The sequence below is a fragment of the Juglans microcarpa x Juglans regia genome, chromosome 2D (genome assembly GCF_004785595.1).
Source record: "Juglans microcarpa x Juglans regia isolate MS1-56 chromosome 2D, Jm3101_v1.0, whole genome shotgun sequence".
Classification (NCBI taxonomy): Eukaryota; Viridiplantae; Streptophyta; class Magnoliopsida; order Fagales; family Juglandaceae; genus Juglans; species Juglans microcarpa x Juglans regia.
The window spans coordinates 382459-408757 of record NC_054596.1 but is presented as its reverse complement, the minus strand read 5'-3'; the positions used below and the strand labels follow the sequence as shown (position 1 = coordinate 408757).

The following is a 26299-nucleotide window of genomic DNA, read 5'->3' as shown; positions in this document are numbered from 1 at the left end:
TCACGTACGTACATGATCACATATATACGGCCCGAGAGTACTGATCTCTTTTGCACCGTACTGCATGCATGCATTGGATCAGATTAAAGATCAGTTTTAATTTGTTTGTGTGTGGCATGCATGCAGTTGTGGGTTCGATAGGGACCAGATCGAAGAGTTCCTCTCTTGCTTTCGATTGTTAAATAATCCATATATATATATATATATATATATAGCATGCACAATATAAAAGCTTAATTAAGATCGATCAGGAACATACATATACATACGCACCTACGTACATAGATACAGCTTGATATCTAAGGATGATTAATGATGATCATGACTAATTGCCTGCAGCTACATGCTTGCATGAGGTTTCAAAGTAGTACTGTTAGTTTGGCATTAATTCATGTCTAGAAATTGATTGCTAGCTGATGATCCAAATTAAGCATATATGCATGCAGGTCCCCTTGCCATAAAAACCACTCTGATCTTTAATTTGTTTCCAATATTCCCAATTAAGCCTAGCTAGGAGCCTCTCCTCTAGCTGAAAAAAGTTCCAAAATTTTTTTAATTAATAATAATAAATGTTTCCTCCCAAAATCTTTATTTCTAGTTCCATCGGCCATATTCTAATTAGAACTGCACTATATACCATTTACTTATGCAGATATATATATATATATATGTGCGTGTGTGTATAGAAAATATTATCTATATTTATAATTTTACTGATATATTAACTATTAAAGTGGTGAAAATTTTGAAATTTAAATTTATAAAAAGTAATAAAATAAGACTGTATAATATTATATACAAAATTATACTAACTATAGCACTATTGTAAAAAATGACAACTTTAAGCAAGATGTACACATACCTATATAGCAACGAAGCATTTTGTTGACCCAAGTTTGAGAGGGCCCTGGCCCTGGCCCGGACCTGTAAACTGGTATTTGCAGCAGATAACACTAGATACCCAACCACAGTCATCTTTTTTTCCGCCTAGTGGAGCTCATCGTCTTGAGTCTCATCCCTACCAACCCCACCGATGGCTCCCCCAACCCTGATCTTCGGTCTGTTGGCTCTCTTGCTGGTCTCTTCCGCGCTTGGCAGCTCTGTAGACGCTCCCTTCATCTTGGCCCACAAGAAGGCCTCCCTCACCAGGCTCAAATCCGGCGCCGAACGCGTCTCTGTCTCTATCGACATCTACAACCAAGGATCCTCGTACGTTTCCCCCAAGCTTCACTATCTCCCAGTTTCTTTATTTTTTATTTTTCATATTTTTTCGGGCCTATGTAGTAGATCCAAGTAAATGGTTGCATGCGTTGTTTGATTGGTTTTATGATACTAATGGTCTTTTAAAACTGGAGATCTGATTTTTCTTTTTAATTATTGGTTTGTTTGTTTGCTGAGAAAGTCAAAGTAGACCGTTGGAAATAAAGCTTGAACCCTAGGTTTCTCATGGTCTTGTATTTATGTTGATTTTTGCATAGGATTTAGTGTAGACAATTTAGTAAGAGAATGAATCCATATGTCTTTTTCTTGGACTGAGTTCCTTGAGATCTTTTTAGAATGAGGGGCACACGGAGTTTAAGACAATTATTTTTAATTAAATGTTTCAAAATTTTCGACCTCAGTATGCACCTTAGTGAGATGCAGTACTTTAATGTAAAGTAAGAGTCTGTGTTAATTGGTTGTTATTATAAGGCAATGAAATATTAAAGGGTTTAATGCAGAACGTTTAGGTTGTAGAATCAAACTTCCCCAAATTTTCGTTTTATGTGCATTGTACAATTTAGTGGATGGGACATTACGTCAATGGAAACCTAAACTGGTGATGTTGTACCGGGGAACCGAACTGAGAAAAAAATTCAATATGCTGGTTGAATGGCTACGGGGACTGGGGAGCCGGGGGTAAAGGATGCCTCTGATGATGTATGGGAGGCCACTTTTTATTTCCTTTCGATGGTTATTATTTGAAAGTTGATTTATTCGTGCCCTTTCTGTTTCTGTGGGCCTATAGAAAGTTCAATACATGCTCCTTGTGTTTGGATCGGAAGGCCCGGGTGGAATGCTCCTAAATACATGAGCAGTGGGTTTGGTTTGAATACTGATCTGAATTATATTACCGAATTCTTTATTAATTTTTACCACTCCAGTTGAATCTTTGTAATTTATGCTAGATCATATGTTAACTGCTAATATCAAGTCAGTAACATTTTGTCAACTTCCTTCAATTGCCTTGTTATTTATATATATTTGTCATATTATCTTCTATTCTTCTTCAGTAATAACTTGTGTTTTTGTTCTATTTATTTTCCAGGACTGCATATGATGTAAGCCTTACTGATGGTAGCTGGCCTGAAAATGTATTTGATGTTGTCAGTGGTAACACTTCAATGTCATGGGAAAGGCTTGATGCGTAAGTAACACGTTTAGTAATGACTGCCTGTTCCATGTGTTGTTCCCTTTACTAACTTTCAATTATGTGGTTTGCAGTGGTGGTCTTCTAACTCACTCTTTTGAGTTGGAGGCCAAAGCAAAAGGATTGTTCTACAGTGCTCCGGCTGTCATTACATTTCGCATTCCCACCAAGGCTGCCCTTCAGGTCTGCATGTGCATGTTCATTTTTTTTTTTTTTTTTTTTTTTTTTTTTTTTTTTTTTTTTTTTTGTGATTGATTTTTTGTCTTCTGACTATTGTTTGTTTTAGGAGGCATATTCAACTCCAATCTTGCCTTTAGATGTTCTTGCAGATAGACCTACTGAGAAGAAGTTTGAGTGGGTAAGTTTTCTAGTAGCACTTGTATTCATCCTTCTGATTCTGTAAACTTTTGCCTATGTTAACTTAAGCATTCTTTTGTTTTGACATGCAATGTTCTTCACCTTGGGCCACATTTTCACAGGCTAAGGTACAAATCAGTCTTTTACCCTCTCAACACTCTAGATTGTGAAAGTTATTTTGACATGCATCTCGATGTTCTAAATTGAAATGCGTTTTTCCTTATAAAATGTGTTTGCATGTGGTGGATATCATGCTGACATGGTTTGGAGCAATAAAAAAAATGCTTAAATGTCGAAGATGATGCAACACTTGCAAACCTTCAAGAAACTCTCTAGAAGTTAATAAATCAGTGTGTTATTCTCCAACTGTGGGTGATTGATGCATTTTTACGTAGACAATCATTCTTCATGTGCATTTTAAGTGGTAAAGCACTATGCCATTTCTTTTTCTACGGATTCGGCTTGTGTCATTTCTGTGAAAATAGCTGGAGATCAACACAAGCTGAGTCCATGGAAAAGGACATGCACACGGTTACAGGTTACAAGTTGAACCCCCTTTTCCGTGATTTTCAATACTCTTCTTGATTCTTGCAGAATTTGCCACAACCAGTGTTCGTTTTTCTCTCACAAATTTCTGTACTTATATACTTGCAGAGGTTGCTGGCAAAATACGGGTCTCTAGTTTCTGTGATCTCCATTATGGTCCTGTTTGTGTACCTGATCAGTACTCCATCTAAATCCAGTGCTGCGAAAGGAAGCAAAAAGAAGCGCTAAATACGATAGATTGGATTGTAGTTAATAGCTTTTGAGGCCAAGGCATGCGCCTCTATTGCCATTGTGCGTTTTAGTTTTGGTTTTTCTTCTTATTCGCATTGCCGTTGAGTTAGGACATTTGTTGGGAATCTCTAAACGAACTAGGATTTGAGGCACATAGCAGCTATGCAGACAGCGGTTAAGTTATCATGGACACTGTAAACGAATAGCAATCATGGTTCTTTTGGGCGTTGTTTTAGATTAATCGTATTGACATGATGTAAGCTGCGTTGACAGTGCTAGAAATTATGTTGGGAACTTGGTACCGTTGGGCAAGTATAGTTGTGTCTAAGGGATTGCCACGTCACAAGCAGGCCATGTAATTTTTTCATGGTTAGAAGGTAGGGTGCATCTTATTCCCACCAGTACCAATATAAAGTCCCCAAGCAGCTACCGCATCAATGATGACAATAAAAGTACATTATTTTGTTGGGAAATGATTATTGAACCGATGGTTTCACCGATGATTTATTTATTTATTTATTTTTTACTTAGTGTTTGTGAATATTATATAATTTATGTATTTTTTTATTTAAAAAACAAAAAAACCTCTGAAAATGCATTGCATTTGTTCAGCACTATCCTATTTTGTTCAATTGATATACAATTGAAGTGCGTGCGCTGCGTAAATCTCAGAAATGAAGCCTGAGTATTCTTGATACTGAACTTTTGGCCGACTGGCAAATGAAGTCATAATATAAAATCTTATATTTTAGTCTTATTTCTTTTAAAGGATTGTGCGGAGCTCCTCCATTCTATGATTGTAAATATCATTTTTCTTATAATTTAGATATTAACAAGGTATACTCCTTCCCGAAAGCCTAACTAATTCAAGCATTGACTGTGCGGAAGAATTGGTCAGGAAAGTGGATGGAGAATAGTTCTGCAAGTTTCAAGTGCTTTGAAGTTGTTTGCAAATTTCAAGTGCTTTGAATTGAGTTATTTTTTCCCGTTAGTGCTTTGAATCGTGCCGGTTAACCCTGACCATATTTGTTCTTATCCCAGCCATGCTGCTTTCAGTATTTTTCTTTATTTTCCATTTTGTGAAAAAAAAAATTAAGTACACGATCTCTCATTGACTTGATCGTATATAAAAGTTCATTTGTCTGTTATTTTACGCTAAAATATACGCGAGGAACAGCTCCAATCATGCAAACTAATGGATGCTGCATTCAGAAAATCAGTCATGGATTAACTTTGTTGAGTTGCTTATTGATCCTCATTGACCCCTTCAGTCTTTTTAATCCTTTGGGGTTTCATAGTTCATTCTCAATTTCACCATGCAGCACAACCTCATGGATGTTCCCTTTAGTAATGCAGATAAACCAATAGTCTGGTATATGAGTTTTTAACCATAGAAATAGAGCCCCATCCTTATTTTTCATATTAATACAACCTAATGAAACGATGCCAATGTATTAAAACAAGCCAAAAAAAGAAAAAAAAAATAGTACTACTAGGAGTGTAGGAAAATCTTCCCTCTAGACAAAAGACACATGCATGGGCACACAAAGTGAAGAATCCAGCAATATTAGTCACTCACTCTTCTCTTCTGTTATGCAACCACCGGTTTTACTGCTATCCCAGATGCTACAAAAATGGAGATGCTTTCTGAGAGATGCTTGGATGCCTTGTCAAAATTGACAAAACCCATGAACCAAAAATCATGCCCATCAATTGTAATGACCTGAATGTATTTTTCTGATGGATTTTCCCTCATGACTACAGGATTGATGGCGCCGATCTTGCTCAAAGGTATCATAACCTGTTTCAAGAGTTTACTGTCGTCAATATAATTGTAAGGAGGTCACATACATGCATACATACAATACATACCTACATTTTGCTTGTTTAATTGCGACAATAAGTTTAATTACCTTGTAGTAGCTCCAGGTCTCCTGTCCAGACGGTGCAGTGAATGATAATGGGCGGTCGCTGCAGAAAGCGACATGAGCATCGGAAAGATATAGAGTTCCGGCAACCGGTCCGGTTGAGGTTGATAGATAAGATGCGAACGTCTTCTTCAGTTTCTCATTTGGATAAGTTGTGAATGTTTGCTTGTATAACGACTCAAACCCACCTCCTGTGATTGCTTTCGCTGTCAAATTCATTTTCCCCCATGCTGCCCCAGAAACAGAGGAGTTGGTTCTGACTGTAAACATCAAGAATGTTTAACTAATTATCAAGCGGAACAAAAACATTTCTCAAGCTTATAGGAAAATTGAACATACGGTTGTGCCAGATGTTGTTGGCCATAGATTCGGCCTTGCTGCTCCAAGAGTTGAACATGTGGAGAATGGATTCCATGGGACTGTTGCTTGACTTGTCAATAGGATTGAACTGGAGATAAGGGTGATGGTGGTACTGAGCTTGATCGCCGGCACCCCATAAAGCCGCCTTCTGGTTGTCTGGATGGCATGTGGGAACAGCAGGTTGGCCCATGATATGAGTACCCGGCCATTTCTGAGAGCTGTCCTCGCACAGTGGTGGAGACGAGGATGATGGAGGCGGTTCATGAGGTTGCGTTTCTTGTTTGGCTGGAGACGCGGATAATGATGCTTGGTGATCATAAGAAGACTCTGCTGATCCCTTAGCCGTGGGGGAGGATAAGGAGGGGTACAGAGGCTGTGATTCTTGCGTGGGATTGTTCATCTTGGTAAAAGCTAATAAGCCTTGAACTGGGAAAAGATCCTTAAAAATGAAGGTAGGAGCTTTGATATTGCATATGGATCAGACCGTCGTTGAATTCAATTTATATAGTGGATGGAGTAGAAGGGCTTCCAGGGTCGGGCTACTAATGCCACGCGTTTCTTGTGGGTGCGGGCAGAAGCCTTTCTAGAAGTAGAGTTGAGATGATTATGGATATGAAAATGAAGAAAGGAACGCAAACTTTGACTTTAAAAAATAAAAAAAAATAAAAACAGGTTGCTTAACCGCGTTAGGTTTGGATACAAAGAAAGACTATAATTCATCTCATTTCATCTTATTTAATTATTATAAATTTTTACACAAAATATAATAAACAATTCAACTGTTTCAAATATCAAAATAATAATAATAATATTATTAAAAAATAATATTTTATTCAACTTTTAATTTATATCTAAATTATTTCATCTCAACTCACTATCTAAACTTCACATTAGTTTGTTTTTATTTTTCCAACCAATTTTTATTAATTTATTTGTTGTCGATACTTAGATATCCATGCTTAGATATTTGGTAGCTTTTGGGTTTTCTGAAGTCCAGAGAGAAAAAGGGTTTTTTCTTCTAGTCCAAAATGGAATTTGAGGGAGGCTGGCAACAAAAGCCAGCCCACTTACTGAGATAATTCAATATTACGAGTTCTATGTGCATTTATAGGACCGGATTGCATTAAGGATTTCTTCTCAAAAACCTTGCCGGCAAAGCCAATTGGACTATCTATCTATCTATCTATCTATCTAGCCACAGAGAGCAATTACATAAGTTGCAATACTAAGCACAATTCTATTTAATAATAAGGAAGATTACATATAGCATACCTCCAGTAAATTAAACACTTTGCCATTAATTAGATGGTCTATAAGAAGTACAACTACTTAATAACAAGGGGAAAAAAATGTCACCGCCTAAAAATACAGCCCCATGCACTTATAAATTCCACACAAATTCCGGTGCATCTTTCCTTGGCCCAACCAGTGTTCGGTACAGGTACATCTTTTCTACTCTTTGCCCATCCTCAGCACAGATTTCCATCTGATCATGTTCGTTTATTATCTCCACATTAAGCCTTGGCATCACCTTTGCAAGTGTCTTGCAGCCCCAAAGAGTAACTTCACAGGACGACATCCAAAGGGATCGCATTGTTTCATACTTTCCCACGTCCGATAGAAGTGCCATGTTACCAAAGGGGCAGTCCCTGATCTCAAGCTTGCGAAGCTTCTTGCACCCGTTCAACACGTAGAGCATTCCCTTGTCGCTGTCGCCAGCAAATGCAACAGAGAGCATTTCAAGCTGCTCAGCATACATCCCAATGTAAAGGAAAACCTGATCAGTTAGAAGACCAGATAGCGATAACCGCCGAAGAAGCTTGCATGACTGGACAATTGCTCCAAAACCATCATCTAAAGGCTTCATGGTCACGGGATCAGGTCTGGTAGGGTCGAGTATGCACAGCCTAAAGCGAATAAAATTTGGACAGTTCCTTGCTACGGTTATGAGAGCAGCATTTGTCATCTGCTGACAGAAGTATAGCAATGAATGAAGCTTTGGGCAACCAATGGATATAGCAACCAGGCCATTTTCTGTTACAGCGTCATGCCCAACCCCAAAGGGATCAGATGGGAAAACCCTCAATTCCTGCAGTTCATTACAAGTGGAAGCCACAACTTCTAGTCCCTTGTCTCCAATACAATCCAGTATCTGCAGCCATTATGAAAAGCTGTCAGTTTAAAACGAGAATAAAAAAGCTTTCGAGTTTTTTCCAGAGGTTTAAAGATCATACCCATAGGCGCTGAAGTTTTGCACAATGACGAATTAGTTTTATAAGCTCAGAACCGTGAATCCCTGCAGCATAGCTCAGGTTCAAGGAGGTCAGGTTCAAGCAAATAGGGAAAATGGCTGGCAGGCAGCGAGGAGCAACCTCCAAAAACCCTGATAAATTTCTGATTGATTTACATTTCAGAATGGTAGTCTTTAGTTTATTGTAGGTCTCAGAATCAGGATCGTGGACATATGAACCTGTCCCTAAATCCACTAGTAAAGGTGCTCGCATCAGTATCTTTTGGAGCGTCTCAAGAGGCACAGCACGGTTTAACCTCAAACTCCTGAGATTAGGAGATCTTGCCACAAGTCTCTCAAGGGATGCTAAATTAATTTCTCCTTTAAGGCAAGCAAAATTCAGGGAGGTGAGTGATGTGCAGCTGTCAGGAAAGCAACTAAGCCAATGCCCACTATGGTCATCAATTTCATTTTCTTGCAGGTCCAACTCCCTAAGAAACCTGGATGGGAGAAACAAAAGGAAATGGAAAGCACAAAAAGGGATTAATTTCTAAACAAAAACTCAGTATAACCATTTATTACAATCTATATCATATCAGCATCAAGTCTATTCATTGTTAACCATTAACCACCAGTGTAGGTTCCTTGCAGTGCCATTCCCAACCCCATTCCACAAAACCCCGTTCCCCTCCTATCCTTCCGTCCCTTCCACAGAGAAGGAAAAAGAAAAAGAAAAAGAAAAAGAAAGGCACCCCAGTGTATGATCATTCAGACATGAGAACATCTTGCAGGAAAATTTTCAATTCTAAAAAATATACCCCAGTTAAAAGCCACGTCTCAGAAACTCAATTATAATCCAAAACAAGGAAGCAACTATTGATGATAGAAGGAACAGCCGATCATAGCATAAAATACACGTATTGATAGACAAAAATTGAGAAGCATGAAGCATACTCGAAAGCATGTACACCCAAAGTCGAGTCCAACTCACGAGGAGTATTTGTAATAGCAGTAAAAGGAAACACATCTGGATCACATACACTTAAAAAAATCACATGGAGCAGCCATAACATTTAATGGATAAGTACTTTAGCTTCTTTAGTTTAACTCCCAGCCAAAAAACATTATCCATTAACTCGAGAAGCATACGCCAACATCATGATGCGACAAAATAAGTCCAAGTAATGCTTGCAAAAGAAAAACACCCTAAAACAAGAAACAGCCTCCTAAATCACAAAATAAGCCAATCTAGTTCAGTCCAATAAAGGCACTTCAAAAACTAACCAAAGTACACTTCTTTAGTACATAAACAAGGGACGGTCAAAGAAACCCCAATATGAAGATTCAAAATCCACAAACCATCGTCGAAAAATTAACGATAATGACTAAAACAAAGCCAGATAACTACCAAATACGCCGAAACAGCTTCAAAAATATTTATAAAAAAACAATAAATTGTATTACCTACAGTTAGCAGCTATAGCTGCAAGGCCATCGGTGGTGAAACCTTCACAGCTAACAAGCACCAAAGTTTTAAAATTGGCGAAAGACCTCGAAAGAAGCTCGAGGCTGTCATCCGAGACCACCATCCTCTTAAGCCTAAGCTCTTCCAAACCAATCCTGCTCTTTGCCAAGGCTTCGATCCAAGGCTGCACATAGCCTCCCCAATCGTACGGCACCAAGTTGAAGTCTGCGAAATGAGGCTTCCCCTTCAAAGTTAGCGACTTGAGACCCGGAAACCTAGTGATCAGTTTCTCGGGACTGATTGCATAACAGTTTCCTATGAAGACTCTCTGCCTACTAAACCTTTCTACTCTGTACCATAGACTGCACACTAGAGACACCGCGTTCCGGTCCCTGTGTGACGTTAAGAAATCGAAAACGTGCTCTAAAACCTCGTCCGGAAAATAATTCATCCCTGTTTAACATCCAATCCAAGGCCCACAATCTACCCGGAAAAATACAACCTTCCCGGGGTTTATAAAATACGACTTGCGGGACAAAAAATGGAGGGATTTTGGTAGATCCTACGTGAAATGAGATGTGATCTACGTGAAAGAGAACCGATTAGAGGGGCGTAGAAACCGAAACTCTCTCACATAGCTTAGATCTGAACATATAGAGAAAGAGGGAAAGAGACGACAATAACTCAAATTTTCTCGATCAAAAAAGCGGGAGAGAAAAGAAAGAAAATGCTTTTTGAGTGATCATCTTTGAAATCAAGTAAGTGATGATTGCAACGACCACAAAAAAAGGAAAGGAAAATAAAAATTTAAGAAAAGAAGTAAAACAGATCAAAATTCGTAGAAATCAGGATCTGATACACCCATCATTCAATAGAAATTCTCAACAAAATGATTCTAGGAAAAAAGAGAGTGAGTCGATACCATCTGTCTCATCGAAAATCTCAATCCCAGACCCAATCTCAATCTATCTCTCGCACTCTGAAACGCACACACCCAACAGTATCATCCTCATACACACACAGAGGAGAGCTTGACGTTAAAAGGCTTAACACACTAGGTCGGAGGAAAGAAGCACCTTGAGAGAACCATGGTTAGAGTTTTTGAGGGAGTAGCCAACCGTGGTTCTGTTTGGGGGTGGGGGGTGTAACAATCGAACGGTCATTTATGGGGATGGAGGGGGAAATGAAGGGGAATCTGAGCGTCGAGGGGGGTGAACATGCATGTGTCGTTATCAACACCTGGGTTGGTTTGGAAGAGAGCAGCCCACCCCACCCCACCCAGTCCTCTGCCAAAGTAAGAGTCTTTTACTAAAGGGATGAGTCATGGTCTGTCAGATAAATCACACTGCTTTTGAACTCAAATTACCCAAAATACCAACCCAAAAAGCAACCGGCGAGTACGGAAAACGCGCGGCACTTGACTCTACGTCTCCGTGTGTCAGTAAGCAGATATAAGATGAATTAAATGAAATAAAATATTATTTTTTAATATTATTATTATTTTATAATTTTAAAAAAGTTAAATTATTTATTATATTTTTATATAAATTTATAATGATAAATTAAGATAAGATAAAATAAAATATTTTAACGATTAAACGGTCCTTAATGCTTCTCTAATCTCTTTTGACATCTGTCCGACAACAAAAGCGAGTGCTTCTATTTACTACTCGCTTAAAACTTCTGGTCGTGTGTCAGAGACTGTTTTGTTTTCTTTTGTTTTTCTGATTTAAGAATTAGAGAGAATAGATAAGCGGATGAGGTTTTTTTTTTTTTTTCCTAGGTGATTAGGGTAGTTCAGAAAAGAGGGCGAGACCGTGAGAGGGAAGCAAAGGAAATTTCATATTATTAATATTATTATTAATTTATATATAAAGTCTAATACTGCTTTGTTAATAAAATGAGGCTAGTAATGTTAAAAAAGAAAAAGATGTGATATGATAATTCATTGTGTTAGGGTTGAGCCGTACCCACCACCACACGTCCTCCTTCCCTCCAATGGTCTCATCCCAAATCAATAATGATCGTACGATGGGATGGAATGGCTCCCTCATTGGCCAGAGTCTGGTGAAGCTCATCGAATCATGCTCCAATCATGCTTCCATTCCATTTGTTTGGTTTTAGTATCAGTATTATGTAGAGGATGATAATGTTATATATTATTTTGGAGTATATAAATATTATTTATTTATTTTAAAAAAGAGTGAGATTTATTATTAAAAAATTATTATTTTTTTATATAAATTTTATATTTATTCATTTTTTTTAAAGTGATTATACGACACTTATGTATTTACGACTGCAATTATCATTTATCTTATGTAAAAGATCATGCTAGTAGGCCATTTTATTGTTAGTTATAAATTTTTTTTGTTGTTTTTTTAAAAAAATTTAATTATTTTTCTAACATTCTTAACTATTAAAAAATAAATAAAAAATATATATAATTTTACTAATAATCATTTTCTTAACTATCAAGTAAAAATTAAAAAAATTAAAATGTATGATCGATAAGTTTGAGGGGACTATCATTTTGCTTGTGTACATTGTCATAATTAATCCAAGTTTCATTAATTATAGGTCCACACATGATCTTAATTATGCGCATGCAGTATATATAAATATAGATATGACCATGCAAACTTGACAAAACATAATGTATTTGTCTTTTGTAATTATTGAATATTGAGAAAGATCGGGTGATTTGCTCATTTTTGGTCGATTCTCTATCATCATCAATATAAGATTTATTGGCTCTATTTTTTTTTTTTTTTTATCTTCCCTCCGTACCAAGTAATTAGTTTATGCATGTATTTACATTTGTCAGTCATGATTACAAATTGCAACCCTTTTATATTTTATAGTATTCCAACAAAATAAAAACAAACAATATTTGGAAAGCAACACTTGTGATATGGGTAACAATAATGCTTCTCCTTATTTGATCCACTTCTTAGAGCACTAGTATTAAATTATGTATTTATATATACATCTACATATTTACATAATATGATCTTAAATTGGGTTGGATTAAATTATGCATATTCAAAAATTTATATAGTTATGAACAATATTTCTACAAATTTAAAGATATACTACTCACTTTTTAAATATTATTTTATTACTTTTTTCTCTCTCTACCAACGGATTAGTGGGTGTTAAATGATAGAATTTATAGTGGTGTTAATTGTAAAATATAAAATAATAATAATAATTTTATGAAAAAATCAAATAATAATAATTTTTTTATTATTTGACTCAAATATGTATAATCTAATGTAAAAATTTTTCTTGATATGTAAAATTAATTTTTAAAAATTATGATTTTATACATGCATATAGAGAAATCAATAATACTGATTTAAAGCAACATTACATTTAAAATAAAATAAAATAAAAAAGCAAAACAACCTCACAGATCTCATCATCGCTTTCATTCACGATTGTCACTTAATTACATTCTTAAAAAAAAAAAAATACTAATAAAACTTATATAGGAGATAGCTCCTAGCTACGCATGACCTAGTATAATCCTTATGAAGACTTATACCCTGGGCCCCACGAGCCTAAAAGAATTCACATGCCTAAAGATCAAAGGCACTTTTGAGATTCCACTACCAGAAATTTTCCAATGCTTTTAATTTGCTTCAAATTTATAGTTAATATATAAGAAAAGAAAATGCTAATTTCTATTCTGACTTGATGTAGATATTACATTATTTTTTACAAGTGATATAGATAATACGTCAAGAAACTAAAGCAAAAAGTACAGCATATATATATATATATATATATATATAGCAGATGGTATGTAATTGACTGACTCGATGTTATACGTACGTACATGCACGATTCTAGTCTTGATTTGTGTTTCTTTTCTTTTTCTCCATGCACATGAGATGGCAGAGATCTAAATGACAGAAGTAGGGTTGGCCCTTCCATTTTCAGCGAACACCTAAAAAAGAAAAGGAAAACAAAAGTTGGAACAAGATAATCGTAGTGCCTAAGACCCACTGATGATTTTAGTGTTAAATTATCCGTTGGTTGCGTAATTCCTAATCATGCATCACTTTGACCAAATGCCATACGTTCATTTACCCACCACCTTTTTTCCTCCAATAATATCTGAAACCATTGGCGGTCTTAATTTCAAAGTCAACATTTAATGGCAAAACATGAACAGTACTAAGTTTGGGATCGTAATTTGTCGTACTCCTTAATTTATGGCAAAACATGAGCAGTATTAGGTCTCTCTCTCTCTCTCTCTCTCTCGATCGACACATATATTTATGCAATTCATGGTTCATGCAGTACTCCTTTTGCAGCATGTGCATGGATGGATGAACTTCCCTTGATGATGATCATTGCTGCATAATGCCATTTGTTCTCATGCTCTTTGAACTTGCCCCCCCATCATGCAACTGCTGACACCCACTGCATTATATAGTACGCTAGCTCTAATTAACTTTAATTACTTCTCTAGCTAACTTATATATATGCACTTAATTAATTAATAAGTGCCCCGGCCGCCGGCCTGATCTTCATTTAACTAGCTAGCCATTATAGAATGGATGTACTATATAACCTGTGCCCCCACCTTGGCCTCAACAGTGCCCATGAGTAATTATGTATATATGCTTGTCTCCATCCTTGGCTCAGGTCAGATATATGATCATCTATTTAACCCAACTACTTTTTCTTTCTTAATTTCTTAAATTAATTTCTTATCACTTTTTCTATTTAATTTTCAAGTAGATGGACCCATCTCCTTGTTTGCAATCAAAATTTGCTTTAACTCAACTCAATTTATCTTATCTTATCATTACAATTTTTTCAAATTCTCACATAAAATATAATAAACAATTCAACTTTTTCAAATCTCAAAAAAAAAAATTTTAAATTTTCACATAAAATATAATAAATAATTTAATTTTTATTCTACCATTCACAAACCATCTCAATTCATTTTTAAATCCAAACCGCTCTATCTAAATTATAAAATAGATAAACTATATATGATACGAGCTGCAGGCAGAAGCAGCACTGAATTGAACGACATGCAATAAGCTAGCTAGCCAGCCTTAATTCTCTATTAATATCTCTGCAAGCTAGGATACTGTACTACGGGGGATATTGAATATATATATATCTCACAATGGTCAGCAATGGTTACGAGTTTCAATTCGCTGTGTGACAGAAACAGTAGTGCTACTGGAGCATTAAATCTGTCTCTTCTAGCCCATATATACGAAAGGTAGTAGGTAGGACGACGATATTGATCAGCCAAAAGAAACAAGAAGAAGTTATATAAGCATGCATGCATAGTATTACTGCAAATTAATGTATTATTATTATTATTATTATTATTATTATTATTATGGTGTAGGTTAATCATGTGGCCTATTGGAGAAATGACAATTGACGATTAATGCCTAGATGTTAAATATGTATGGACATTTTTCACTGCTGAGGATAAGATAGGGAAAAAAAAAAAGGTTTTCGCACCTAGGCGTGTTATCTGGGATTCCCTTCATGATCACTCATGACAACATGCATTAGGCTTAAGTGAAAGACTGTCATTTTCTACGCTCATGTTATATATGAATCAATTATTCCCCATTAATATTGCAATTTTTTATATATGCAGTACGTACGTACGTGGCTGGTAAAATTTGTCAGTCTTACGCGCGAACTAGTTTTTCTTTATCCAGTTCATGCGTTGCCAAGAAAAATAAGAAGATCAAAGGGCTGGCTAGGGTACATATATAATATAGTATCTTAATTTTGGCCATAATTAGATCGATTTCATGTTCCTTGGCGCATAAATTGCATTCGAATTGTTTGGCAAGAGTAATGTCTTGTACATGCATTTATAACAGATCGATCATCATGATCGATGAATAATGGATTTTTTTTTTTTTTTATGTGAAAAGGTTTTCTGAAAATAATTAAGAGTTCTAATTAATATAAGACACACACGTAAATATATATATATATATATAGAGAGAGAGAGAGAGAGATAGGAGTGCGTACGTAGTACGTTTACGTATGGTAAAAGTCGTTTGGGGATATTGATGATCCAGCTAAAACACGCAATTTCAAAGTTAGGAATCAGTCGACCCTTTCAACAATAATATATATCCTGAGGCATTTTTTTTCTTGATTGGCCTTAAAACATCCCATTCCATATGCATGAAGTGTGACTAATTCCGAATGGATAAGAGTCTAATTGTGCCAAACTTTAATGTCAAAGCTGCTTAGCTACCCACCCACATACATGCAATATATATCATCGTATTCCAAATTAAGTTTCTAATTAGAACAGCGGATGATATTGACGTTGAAAGAAATTATGACGTACGTATTTGGATTTCTTTTTTAATGGACCGAAATATAATATATCATGACTGTTTGAAACCGAATTATACATAAATGTCGGTCATTTCAAAGCCCACCCCCCGCAACACGATATATATATATATATATATATATATATATTAATGCTTATTGCTTTAATTTGCATTTCAATATTATTACAGAACCCATGCAGCTACATAAGGTACGTTTTTCCATTTAATTATGAGATTTATGGTAACTAATTCCATTGTACATTTGAAAAAGAATGTTGTACAAATGAAAGCTTATGCGTGTGTGTGTATATATATATACATATATATATATGTATGGTGCTTTTATATGGCATGCATGCCATGCTAATGAGGACCATAAAATCCCGAATCTATGAAGATTAATAGAACATGCCCCACCTAATTGTGTGCCCTCACACGCAAGAATATTTTCCTTCAACTAATTTCAACGCTTGGTGCCAATTAATATTTAACGAATACTTTCTTATTTGCATTTCTTCTCTCTCTCTCTCTCTCTCTCTCTATATATATATATATAGTAGTTCTCTTGATTTGTTAAATTGATCGATGATAATCTATATATAACGTGGACTATTCCAGGATCAGGCCGAGAATCGGTCTCCATGTGATGGTGGGGTATTACCCTTGTGGCAGCTTCTTTGTTTTTTCTTTGCTAGCATACTAGCTATTGTGTGTGTGTGTGTGTGTATAGTAGCACTTATACCATATATTATTATTCAAGGCCATGAAGTGGTTGATCACAAGTACTCGTGGGAGCTAGCTGTAGATAAGCCATGCCAAGCAATTTTAGCATGCTTCTCGATCTCTCACAACCGGAATGATCAGCTTTGGCTGGCTGGGTTTAATCCTATTAATGTGTATATATATATATATATATTATAAGCTAGCTAGTTGTTTCAACAAATCATAGAATTTAATTAATTAGCAAGAACAGAGTTGTATGTGGACTCGTTTAAGTATGATTTACATGTGCAACAAGAATGCTTTTTGGATTAAACTAAAGGGAGTGGAAAGCGTTTCAAGCCTGGCAAGTTTTGTTGGTATTAGGCTAGCTAGCTACTTATCTTCACAACTCAACAACAATAAATACGCAATATGCGATGACGTTAAATTAAAACAATCCAATCAGAGGATCCTTGTAATCTTCTACATTTGAAAGGGAGTAGTTAGGCCAATAGAGTGGAAATCAAATATAATCATGCCTCCACTTGCATATAGTTACAAGGAGAAGAACATAATTGAAAGTGAAAGGCCGATAAAGAAGGGAAAAAATAAAAAAACAAAAAAACTTTTACAGAGGCCAGTAGTCATGATCGTTTCCATCGATCTCCATATGCCCCCTTCAATGATTAATTAGAATTGCGACCATGTGAAGAAGAAGTAGCTGATCAAGGTTTGAAAATATGAAAGGTTATCCATCCTACCCACCATGCGTTACTTTTTGGTTCAAAACGCCAAAACGACTCCAATTATCAACAATCAAGGATTTAAATGGGCTTTCAACCGAAGACTAATGCAAAAGTCCAAAGACAAAGGGGATACAATTTGATGCGACGAAATCTAAGGAAAATTTTTGGAACCAAACCAAAATAGAAATGAAACCCAACTTTTGATGAGCAGCATGCATGCGACATGATAACGCATGGCGCTGCACCGTGGTCCTGTTTTATTTTAAGGATGATTGTTGATCAAAGTTACCCAACGTTGCTTAGAGGCAGACCAAACATAAGGGTCCCTTTTACTGCCCCCAAAAATTGATCAAGTGTCCCACCACCACCACCACCACCACCAAGGACAATCGGTCGTGGTCGCTGAAGAAGGAAGGGGCAAAGGGAAAATTGAAAGGAGGGTCAAAGGACCACATAAGTGGTCGTTTGATGTCAGCTTCCGTTTCTCTTTTGTTAAAGAAGATCAGGAAACAGGCAACAGGCAATCCCACAATACCAAAAATCCCATGGTGCTCGTGTCAGTTGGTCCAGGTTGAGATTCGGGATTGCCCATGATTACAAATCAACACATCCACATGTTCCCCACCTCTGTCTGTTCTTTTAATGAATTTTCGGTGTTCCAAACCATTTCTCTTCGACTATTATACGGCTCTGGTACCGAACCGGTTAGGACAAATGTACTTTTCGAAGGTTTTTAATTCTGGGACTGTAGTAACGCCACAGTTGGGATGAGAAATTGGCAGAGGGGAAAGATAGAAAGATCAAGTGTGGGGTATATATATTAATTTTTATTTGCTGTTAACGTTTATCCCTCTCCTCGTGTTTCGAATGTTTGTCCACGTCAATGACCGAAATAGTCGGAATTGCACTGATTCTTGGACTGCGCAAGACAACGAACATTGGCCCCCTATTGGATGTCGAAAGGAGTGGTTAATTTCAAAGGGTTTGTATCTGAGGAGGACTAGGCCCAATAGAGGTTTAATAGGTGCTTCATCCTCACACATTACTTGCAGTTCTTCATGTGTGTGTAGAAACACACACACACACACACATATATATATATATATATATATATATATATATATATTTAAATATATGAAGATTGTGGTATGACCAAACACACCAACAATCTTCAATTAATAACGGTTATAAAGAATTACTACCATACTGATTGAACTTCATCATAGAGAGCACAAGGTGGCATAAACGGGGGTTTTAACTTTGGAAAGGTTGAAAATCAATGGTCAGATTGTGCAAATATTGAAGTAGAGTCACCTTTAGAGCAAAGAGCCCACATAGCTTAAGTATTTCTATTTCTTGACGAGGTTGCCATAAAAATCTCTTGCTACTGATGATTCAGACATGGGCATCCATGCAATTCATATCTACCACAACCCGCCAGCTTTGATGTCGGCTCTGCCAAGCATATATAATTCCTTTCTTTTGGCCAGTAAGTACATATATTCCAAAGGTAGCCTCCCTCCCATTCTCTATTTTTACAATAATCCCTACAAATACAATCACCAAAAATAAAACATAAAAAAACGTCCTCACATAAAATAACACTGTTTACAATAACCTACATCCAGTAGAACTTAGACCTTGTACCATAAAATTCCAAACCAGGTGCATAATTCTAAAAAGTGAATACCGAAGTAATTAGTTTCTCAATTTTACAAAAACCAAGGGAAGCTCACTATAGTATTTGCAATAACAAACTACTAGTACGAGTTCCATCATGCAAGGTGTATACTATATTCCCTGCAACTCTAAAACAACCTAAACCAAATCCTTAACCACCACCTACTTTATCTGTATTAAGTCAGCTTCTGAGAAACAACCATACATCCCTACTGTCCTGGCCGGGCGTTGCAAACCACTGATTGCATGGCCAATAAGCATTGGACGCTCAGGCTTTCGTGAAACGTTGGAGAGCAAGAATCAAGAATAACTTGTTGACACAATCTAGTAACAGAAAGCACATCGAGGTGTAGTTATGGCTTCTAAGTATCGTGCTGAGATAACAACTGTGGGTCAGGGAATAGAAACTGATGACCTTTCATGTGATGAAGGTGAGCAATTAAGTGACTATGAACCCAAGCAACATATTTATTCCTCTTTTGGGATGGGCCTTCTACTTACATTGAAGAATTCATCACCAAGTAGTACTTTTGTTATGCACATGGTCAACTAAGCAGGGATTCCTCCCTTGAACAAGGTCTTCCGGTTGAGAAGTTAGGATGTTTTGTCCTCAGCGACTACCTCAATTGGCTATGGCATTGGGCTTAATGTAGATATATTTCAGTTAGCCCAAGAAGCTTTAGTCTGACCTAATGTTGGAAACTTTTTAGTTGTGAATTCTGTGTTTTAACATTGGAAAATTTGGTCGCTTGGCACAAATAGGGCTTCGACGGTCTCCCCCTCTCTATCAGTTTATTCTTTTTGCCACAACCTTGGATAGTACTAATCCATGATGCACCCATATCACAAGCAAAGTAACTTCAGTGACTCAGTCCTATCATCTCTTCAACTACTCACGTTGGCAAATATTTCAGTTACTAGCGGAAGAAATAAGCACATAGACATGCGATTCCGCTTCCTCGGAGATCGGGTAAATAAAAATGTCATCAAAGTGAAATGAAAACGAAAACCATCGTCACATTTAGCATTGAGTTCAACTTACAAACCGCCATTGTTCCCTTTTTTAGTTTTAGTTTTAACATAAATCTCACTGAAGCACCAAAAACTATCACCGAATCTAAAACCAAGACTTCAATTAAAAAATTTCACTAACCTTCCATTCCTTAAACTCACGCATCGCTGTCGTTGCTATCATCGTCATTGTTACCAATATCGTTGGCGACGTAAACACCATGTTGAACCGTCCGCCTCCGAGTCCTGGACGGAAGAATGTTATCTAAATCGACCTCCGCTAGTGGATTGTCCGATAAATCGCTTTCACTGTTGGATATATCAGTCCCGCTATCGCTATCATTGTCTTCGTCTTCTTCATCATCAGCATCAGCATCTTCTTCTTCCACCTTCAATTTGCCTTTGCCCTTGTCGTCCCTCACTATTCCCTTCCCTTTTCTGTCCACCTCAGCTTCCCCACGATCATTCTCGACATCTTCATCGTCATCTTCAAAATCATCGTTGCCGTCATCTTCGGCTTCGACGAGTGAATCGGCCTCAAATTTGATGTCTTTGTCGTCGGGTGCTGAAGAATAGCGTTCAGGAGCTTCTAGGATTGGGTTTTTCTCTTGGGAAACGATAGTGCTGTTATCGAGAGGTGGTTGAAACTTTAGAGTTTTTTGTGGGTTGTCTTCGAAGTTGAGATTGGGTTTGCACTTCGCGGGGAATGTTGTAGGTTCGAGTTGGTGCTTGGTCTCCGCCATCCAAAATTATGTTGTCGGAGAACTTGGCATGAGATTTGATTTGGGGGCTTTGGACTCGGAGGGGTGGGTTAGGGTTTGGGAGTGCGTATACCACAGCTTTATACTTATTTATTACAGAGAAATGTTTGATCGATTCTGATCTTAAAAAAATATTTACATAAATCTGTGTAAAGACTAAAGTATATATTTATATTTATCCATACACGTGAAAAATTTTTAATTTAAAGAGGATTACAAATGGTGTTTTTGGAATTGATATTTTTAATTGCGGTTTTTTCCACTTGTATAACAGTGGAGAATAATAGAAACAGAATCATTTTTTATCATTCTATATACAACTATATTTTAAATGATAGACATTTTTATAAAATTAACTTATAAAAGTATCATTATGTGACGCTCCCAATTCTCTGCTTGGGATGTAACGGAGTCTTGGAGCGTCGGGATATGCAATACAAGGTACATACTCTCAATCATGACAGTTAATATGCAATGTATCCAAGAATGAACTAAAACATCCCAATAGCATTAATATTGATCATGAGTTCAAATGATAAAGTAGCATATCTTCAATACAAAATACTTCAAATAATAAAGTCTCCATAATTAGATCAACTCATTCATACGCTCAAAGGTACGAGCATTCATACGCTCTAAGGTACGAAGTGTTAGAGCTATAAATATCAAAATAAGATCTAATCTTCGATCGAGGTCCGGCTCCTTTTCAATCAGTCAGATCCACTGGTCCATCATGTTCGTTCTCGTCTGGTCCTGATACAACTTCTATCATCCCGAGTGGAATGATAGTGAGTCCAAAAAGAGTAGAATTTACTTAAAATCTTAATAACTTAAACAACTAACATGCACAAAGATAAATTATGCATAATAAATGATAATTATGAAATGCATGTTATGCAGAAAGTCAATATTTGTCTCCCATCTATATTCTTCAACCTTTTCAGAAAAACTCTGTTGCACGTTTTCTTACAGAGAACACTTTTCAATTCAACTTTCAAAAAATATAACATTTCATCATCATTAACAATCATATTAACATTAACATCATAACATATGATATCATCACAGTTTTCCATATGCATTGTTACCATAGTACAACTCATATTGAAATTACGTTATCTGTAGACTTGGTCTTAATGCATAACATCATAACATACATACCCACCAGCCTTAAGTGTCATAAAATTTTGACTTCGCACTGGCGTTCTTTAAAAAGAATCCATTCGAAGCATGTTGACTGTTTTTCATCAACCAGATGTTACCACTTCATTTTTACTCACTCCAGAATAGACAGAGAAGTTCCATTAGGAGAAATCCTCATCCTAGCTTTTGGGGTTGTCACAAAAATTAAGTTTTCATTCTATGCTTTGAAAATATTTTGCATGACATGTTTTGTAAGTATGCTTCATGTGAAAATGACAATTTTTGTATAACATACTCAAAAGATGAAAATTGCACATGTTATGTAAGCAAGTATTCATGTATTCAATGTATTGTATAACATGATGTTTCATGTTCAAATGATATTTATATTATGAATGTGGCATTTATCAATAAATTATAAATAAATTATCAAAGTGTAAGTTAGAGGCCAACTTACAAACTATCCAAGTTTGAAAAATTGTAGCGGTTGTAAACAAGGTTACACTAAGTTAGGATTTGAGCTTCGAATGAATATGGTCATAATCAAAATGGTTCAAAAATTGATATTTACAAAAATACCTCTAAACTTTCTAAAATTGCCACTAAGACCTTAAATTTTCACTATTTACAAATGAGCCTCAAGATTTATCAAACTTTACAAACCTCATATTTTCTATGTTTTAAAACCATCTATATCTTATAATTTTAAGAATCAAAGTGTAACTATGCTAATCATAACCAACCCGTGGCATGCATTCCATTAATGCCTAGTGTGATTTCAACTAATTAACCCCCATGGATGCATGTGTACTCAATTCCATCAAGTGCCATCACTAATTACAACCTTAATGACAAATTAAAAACTTAGGTTCAGGTCATACAAGTTCATCCCAACATTTAAACATGGCTCAAGACCTTAATCACTACTAAATCATCCATTAAGCATGCATGATGTTTCTATCTTTATTCACCAAGATATATTTTAAAAACTTAATCAAATCATGCATTCTCATTCTTATCCTAATCACATGGCTTTTCTAAATGCACATTATTCAAGCCTAGGTAAACTAATCAAAACTTCCATAAATTAAGCATAAACTAATCAAAATCAATGCATGCTTAGATAATCAATACAAGATAGAATTAAAACTTATTATGGCATGCTTCTAACTTCAAAATTAAACATTCAAGATTCATAAGACATTTTTGAATCATATAAAATTATTCTAAGACATACCATGACTAAAAATTCAACTTAAAAATAATTTATGAAATCAATGATCCCAATTAACCCGGTTTTGAACTAAGTCGGGTAACTTCTACTAAACTCAATTAAAAACTCATTCCCATGGCATAAATTAAAGTCTAACATGCTATGCTAATACTAAACAAAAATTAGGGCAATGTTACTTACAAATATTCGTGGCCCTTAGAGCTCTCAAGACAACTTCACTCAAGTATACTTAAGAGCTCTCAGAAACCTCACTCGGTTTCACTCTATTGCTCACTAGGGTGGTGAAATGCTCTCAAGACTCAAGAGAAGGCATGGAGGAGATGTGTGAAGAAATGAGGAAGTGAAAGAGGTATTTATAGGCTTCAAGAAGGGAGGGGGACGTTGGCCTTGGATGAAGAAGGGCTTGGTGAATGGTTGAGTGGGGCGGTGGAGTGTGATGATGCAATTTCAGCTTGTGTCATCACTTGTACAGGTGAATAGTATCCTAACCTTTCGTGATTTTTTCATTTGAGGTGTTGCAAGGTGCTATGTGGGTGTAGGTGCTGCCATGGTGCAAAAATAAAAATGAAAAATGAAAAAAAAGACATGAAGTCATGCTATGATGTCGTTGGGTAGGAGTCTAAAAATCTGGATAGATTTTCATTTCATGCTTGTATCACTCTTGTCTTTTCTCTATGGTTGATTGTACAAGTATAATATCACTCCTTGAAGGCTTTTTAGGTAGTGGAAGGTGGAGGATTGGCTGCCAAGTGCTCAAGTATATGCAGCTCATGGAAGAGGGTGAAGTTGTTGAGTGGTTCAAGCTTGATGCCCATCGGTTTGTGGTGTTTGGCTTGGGGGAAAACTTGGTCAAGACTTCATGATGACTTTGAGGGACTCATGGGGATTGGAGGGAAAGGGAGGTGGTGTGTGGTGTTGGTTCAACCAAGAGCAAAAATTCAAATGTCACTCCGGTTAACTTCAATTAGGTTTCTAATGGAATTAGTTGGGTTTTTGGTTTGGTTCCTTGAAGCTAATTTGTCCATCATTAGAACTGAACTATGAGGGATAATGTGAAGTGTTAAGTTATGAAATTCCCCTTGAGAAAATGGTGCAAAAGGGGTGGGCAAAGGGCTGATTTGGTGCAATGCACATGAAGGTGCACATGTGTGTCGATTGTGGTGATTTTGGCATTGACATGTATTTGCCTCTATTGACATGTTTTGGGTCAAGATTAAACTTCTAATTTGGCCTAAGAATGATGCAATTCAATAATAAAATTAATAAATTTCAGATAAAAAAAATGTGAGAAATCATTAAAATGAAAATTAAGCTTAAAACATGGTTTAGAAGTCACTAATCATGTATAACTTGATTAATGCTCATAACTGAAGCTAGAAGCTTAATTAATGGTCAAGTGGGGATCTTAGGAGCATGGGGTACTTCTTGTGCTTGAGAGAAGCCAATGGTATGGTGTATGTGACTTTCAATTAGAAGTATAAAAATGGAAGACAAGGCTTTTGGGCCTTGTTGGGCTTGTAGGGCTATTTGTATAAGTTTTTTGGTTGTGGTGTGGGTCAATGAGTGGACCTTATGTCTAGATTTGAGGGCTTAGATAAGGCCTCAAAGGTCTACTAAGGTTTGATCAAAATGGCATGTCTTTCTAAAGTTGGGCCAAAGGCCTTTACTATTACCAAGTTAGGCTCAAAGGCTCCATGCCTTCTTCATGCTTGGGCCTAGTTTCTAAAATTTTTCAAGAACTTAAATCCACATGATATTGGTTTATGGCATCTATCCTTAGCCCATCACATCTTTAGTGATTGAGGGCCCTATATAAAACACTAGTGTGCTTAACTCTCAATCTATCCATACTTAGTCCTTTTTGCTAAGCCCACTAAGGATGCCAAGTGTCATTCCCCTATTGGCTTCTTGGCAATTAATCCAAAATAAAATACTAGAGATCTTCCAATGATTCATTCTCATGCTAAAATAATTCCCAAGTTTTTTTTCCTCGACAATAACAACTTACACTAACTAAGATTAAGGGAGCTAATGGTTTAAGTCTTAACGGGCATTTTAGGCTGGGTGTTACATATTACTTTATATAAATATCCTCATTTTAAAATATAATTGCGTAAAAAGTCTTAAAAATGATTTTTTTTATATTAATAATTTTCATCATAAAAGGAAAAAAATACAAGAGGGACAATCCTCCAAATCCATGGCATCATTCGATAGCTCAAGAGAATTTTTTACTAAAAAATGAGCTACAACATTAGCTTCCCTTCTAATATGTTGGACATACCAACTATCAAACTGTGAAAGTTGTTGTTTAACATATGGAATTAGCACTCCTGCACTATTCCAAGAATTTTCTGACTATGTAATGCTATTGACAACTTGAAGAGCATCACCTTCTAAAATAATTTTCCTTAAACCAATTTCAACAACAAAGATTGTTACTTGAAGAGCTCCAAAAAATTTAGCTAGGTAAGGGTCAGGAAACAACTCTTTTTCAGCTTTTTTGTTGCCAACACTTTTCTTTCACAATCTCTAGCTACTATACCAATGCCAACTTTGCCAAATGATTTGTTGATGGTTGTATCACAATTTACCTTGTAAACACCTTGAACAGGAGGCTCCCATCTGCATCTTAGCTTGTCCCCAACTGCTATAGAATTAGCAACTCCTTTTTACACTTCCTTGAGGTCTAGCAAAAGTTGTTTTGCACCATAGAATTTGGATGGGTGAAATTGGCTTTAAACACAAAATTATTTATTCTTTGCCAAAGTTTCATTGCAGTCATTGCAATTTCTTCCAATTGTTCTTGCTCACATGATTCAAACATAGATGAAAAGAGATCCTTAAAACATTTTGCTGAAAATCTACTTTTTTGAATATTCTTGGAGCATAGGCTCCCAACATCCTTTGCTGCAATATAGTCCCAAAGAGTATATATAGTTGATTTCTCTTTTCAAATTGAACAATTAGGTTACTCAACTATTTTCTTTTTGAGGAGATTCAGATTTGTAAGAAAAGCTTCAAGGCAAGCTTTCCATAGAAACACTTTAGCAGCATTTAGAATTTTAAGCTACTAGATTCTTGACCATTTTTCATTCTTATAGTTGGACCTTGAAGCCTGCCCTTTAGCTCAATCAAAGAGTTC

The 26299-nt window shown here is 36.2% G+C and overlaps 4 protein-coding genes across 5 annotated transcripts; 1 reads left to right on the top strand and 3 right to left on the bottom strand.

The window, feature by feature from the left end:
* Window positions 1–960: 960 nt before the first annotated feature.
* Window positions 961–3779, top strand: LOC121249554 (translocon-associated protein subunit beta-like). Its single transcript, XM_041148260.1, has 6 exons — window positions 961–1209; window positions 2309–2407; window positions 2485–2593; window positions 2697–2768; window positions 2890–2895; window positions 3422–3779. Exons 1-6 carry the CDS (start codon window positions 1034–1036, stop codon window positions 3539–3541), a joined length of 582 nt encoding a protein of 193 aa, XP_041004194.1. The 5' UTR covers window positions 961–1033; the 3' UTR covers window positions 3542–3779.
* A 1184-nt stretch (window positions 3780–4963) lies between these two features.
* LOC121249553 (GEM-like protein 5) lies at window positions 4964–6375 on the bottom strand. The gene is made up of 3 exons (XM_041148259.1): window positions 5812–6375; window positions 5458–5732; window positions 4964–5345 (listed from the first exon to the last, which is right to left on the bottom strand). The coding sequence occupies exons 1-3, from the start codon at window positions 6230–6232 to the stop codon at window positions 5136–5138; spliced, it is 906 nt and encodes a 301-aa protein (XP_041004193.1). The 5' UTR covers window positions 6233–6375; the 3' UTR covers window positions 4964–5135.
* A 735-nt stretch (window positions 6376–7110) lies between these two features.
* On the bottom strand, window positions 7111–10744 carry LOC121249094 (protein AUXIN SIGNALING F-BOX 2). 2 transcript variants are annotated; one of them, XM_041147758.1, is made up of 4 exons: window positions 10450–10744; window positions 9527–10172; window positions 8067–8562; window positions 7111–7984 (listed from the first exon to the last, which is right to left on the bottom strand). In XM_041147758.1, exons 2-4 carry the CDS (start codon window positions 9976–9978, stop codon window positions 7214–7216), a joined length of 1719 nt encoding a protein of 572 aa, XP_041003692.1. In that variant the 5' UTR covers window positions 9979–10172; window positions 10450–10744; the 3' UTR covers window positions 7111–7213. The 2 variants fall into 2 exon arrangements, with proteins under 2 accessions (XP_041003692.1, XP_041003691.1); XM_041147757.1 differs by having other exon boundaries at window positions 9527–10744.
* A 9430-nt stretch (window positions 10745–20174) lies between these two features.
* Window positions 20175–20759, bottom strand: LOC121250871 (prostatic spermine-binding protein-like). Its single transcript, XM_041150103.1, has one exon. It carries the CDS (start codon window positions 20757–20759, stop codon window positions 20175–20177), a length of 585 nt encoding a protein of 194 aa, XP_041006037.1.
* Window positions 20760–26299: the final 5540 nt, after the last annotated feature.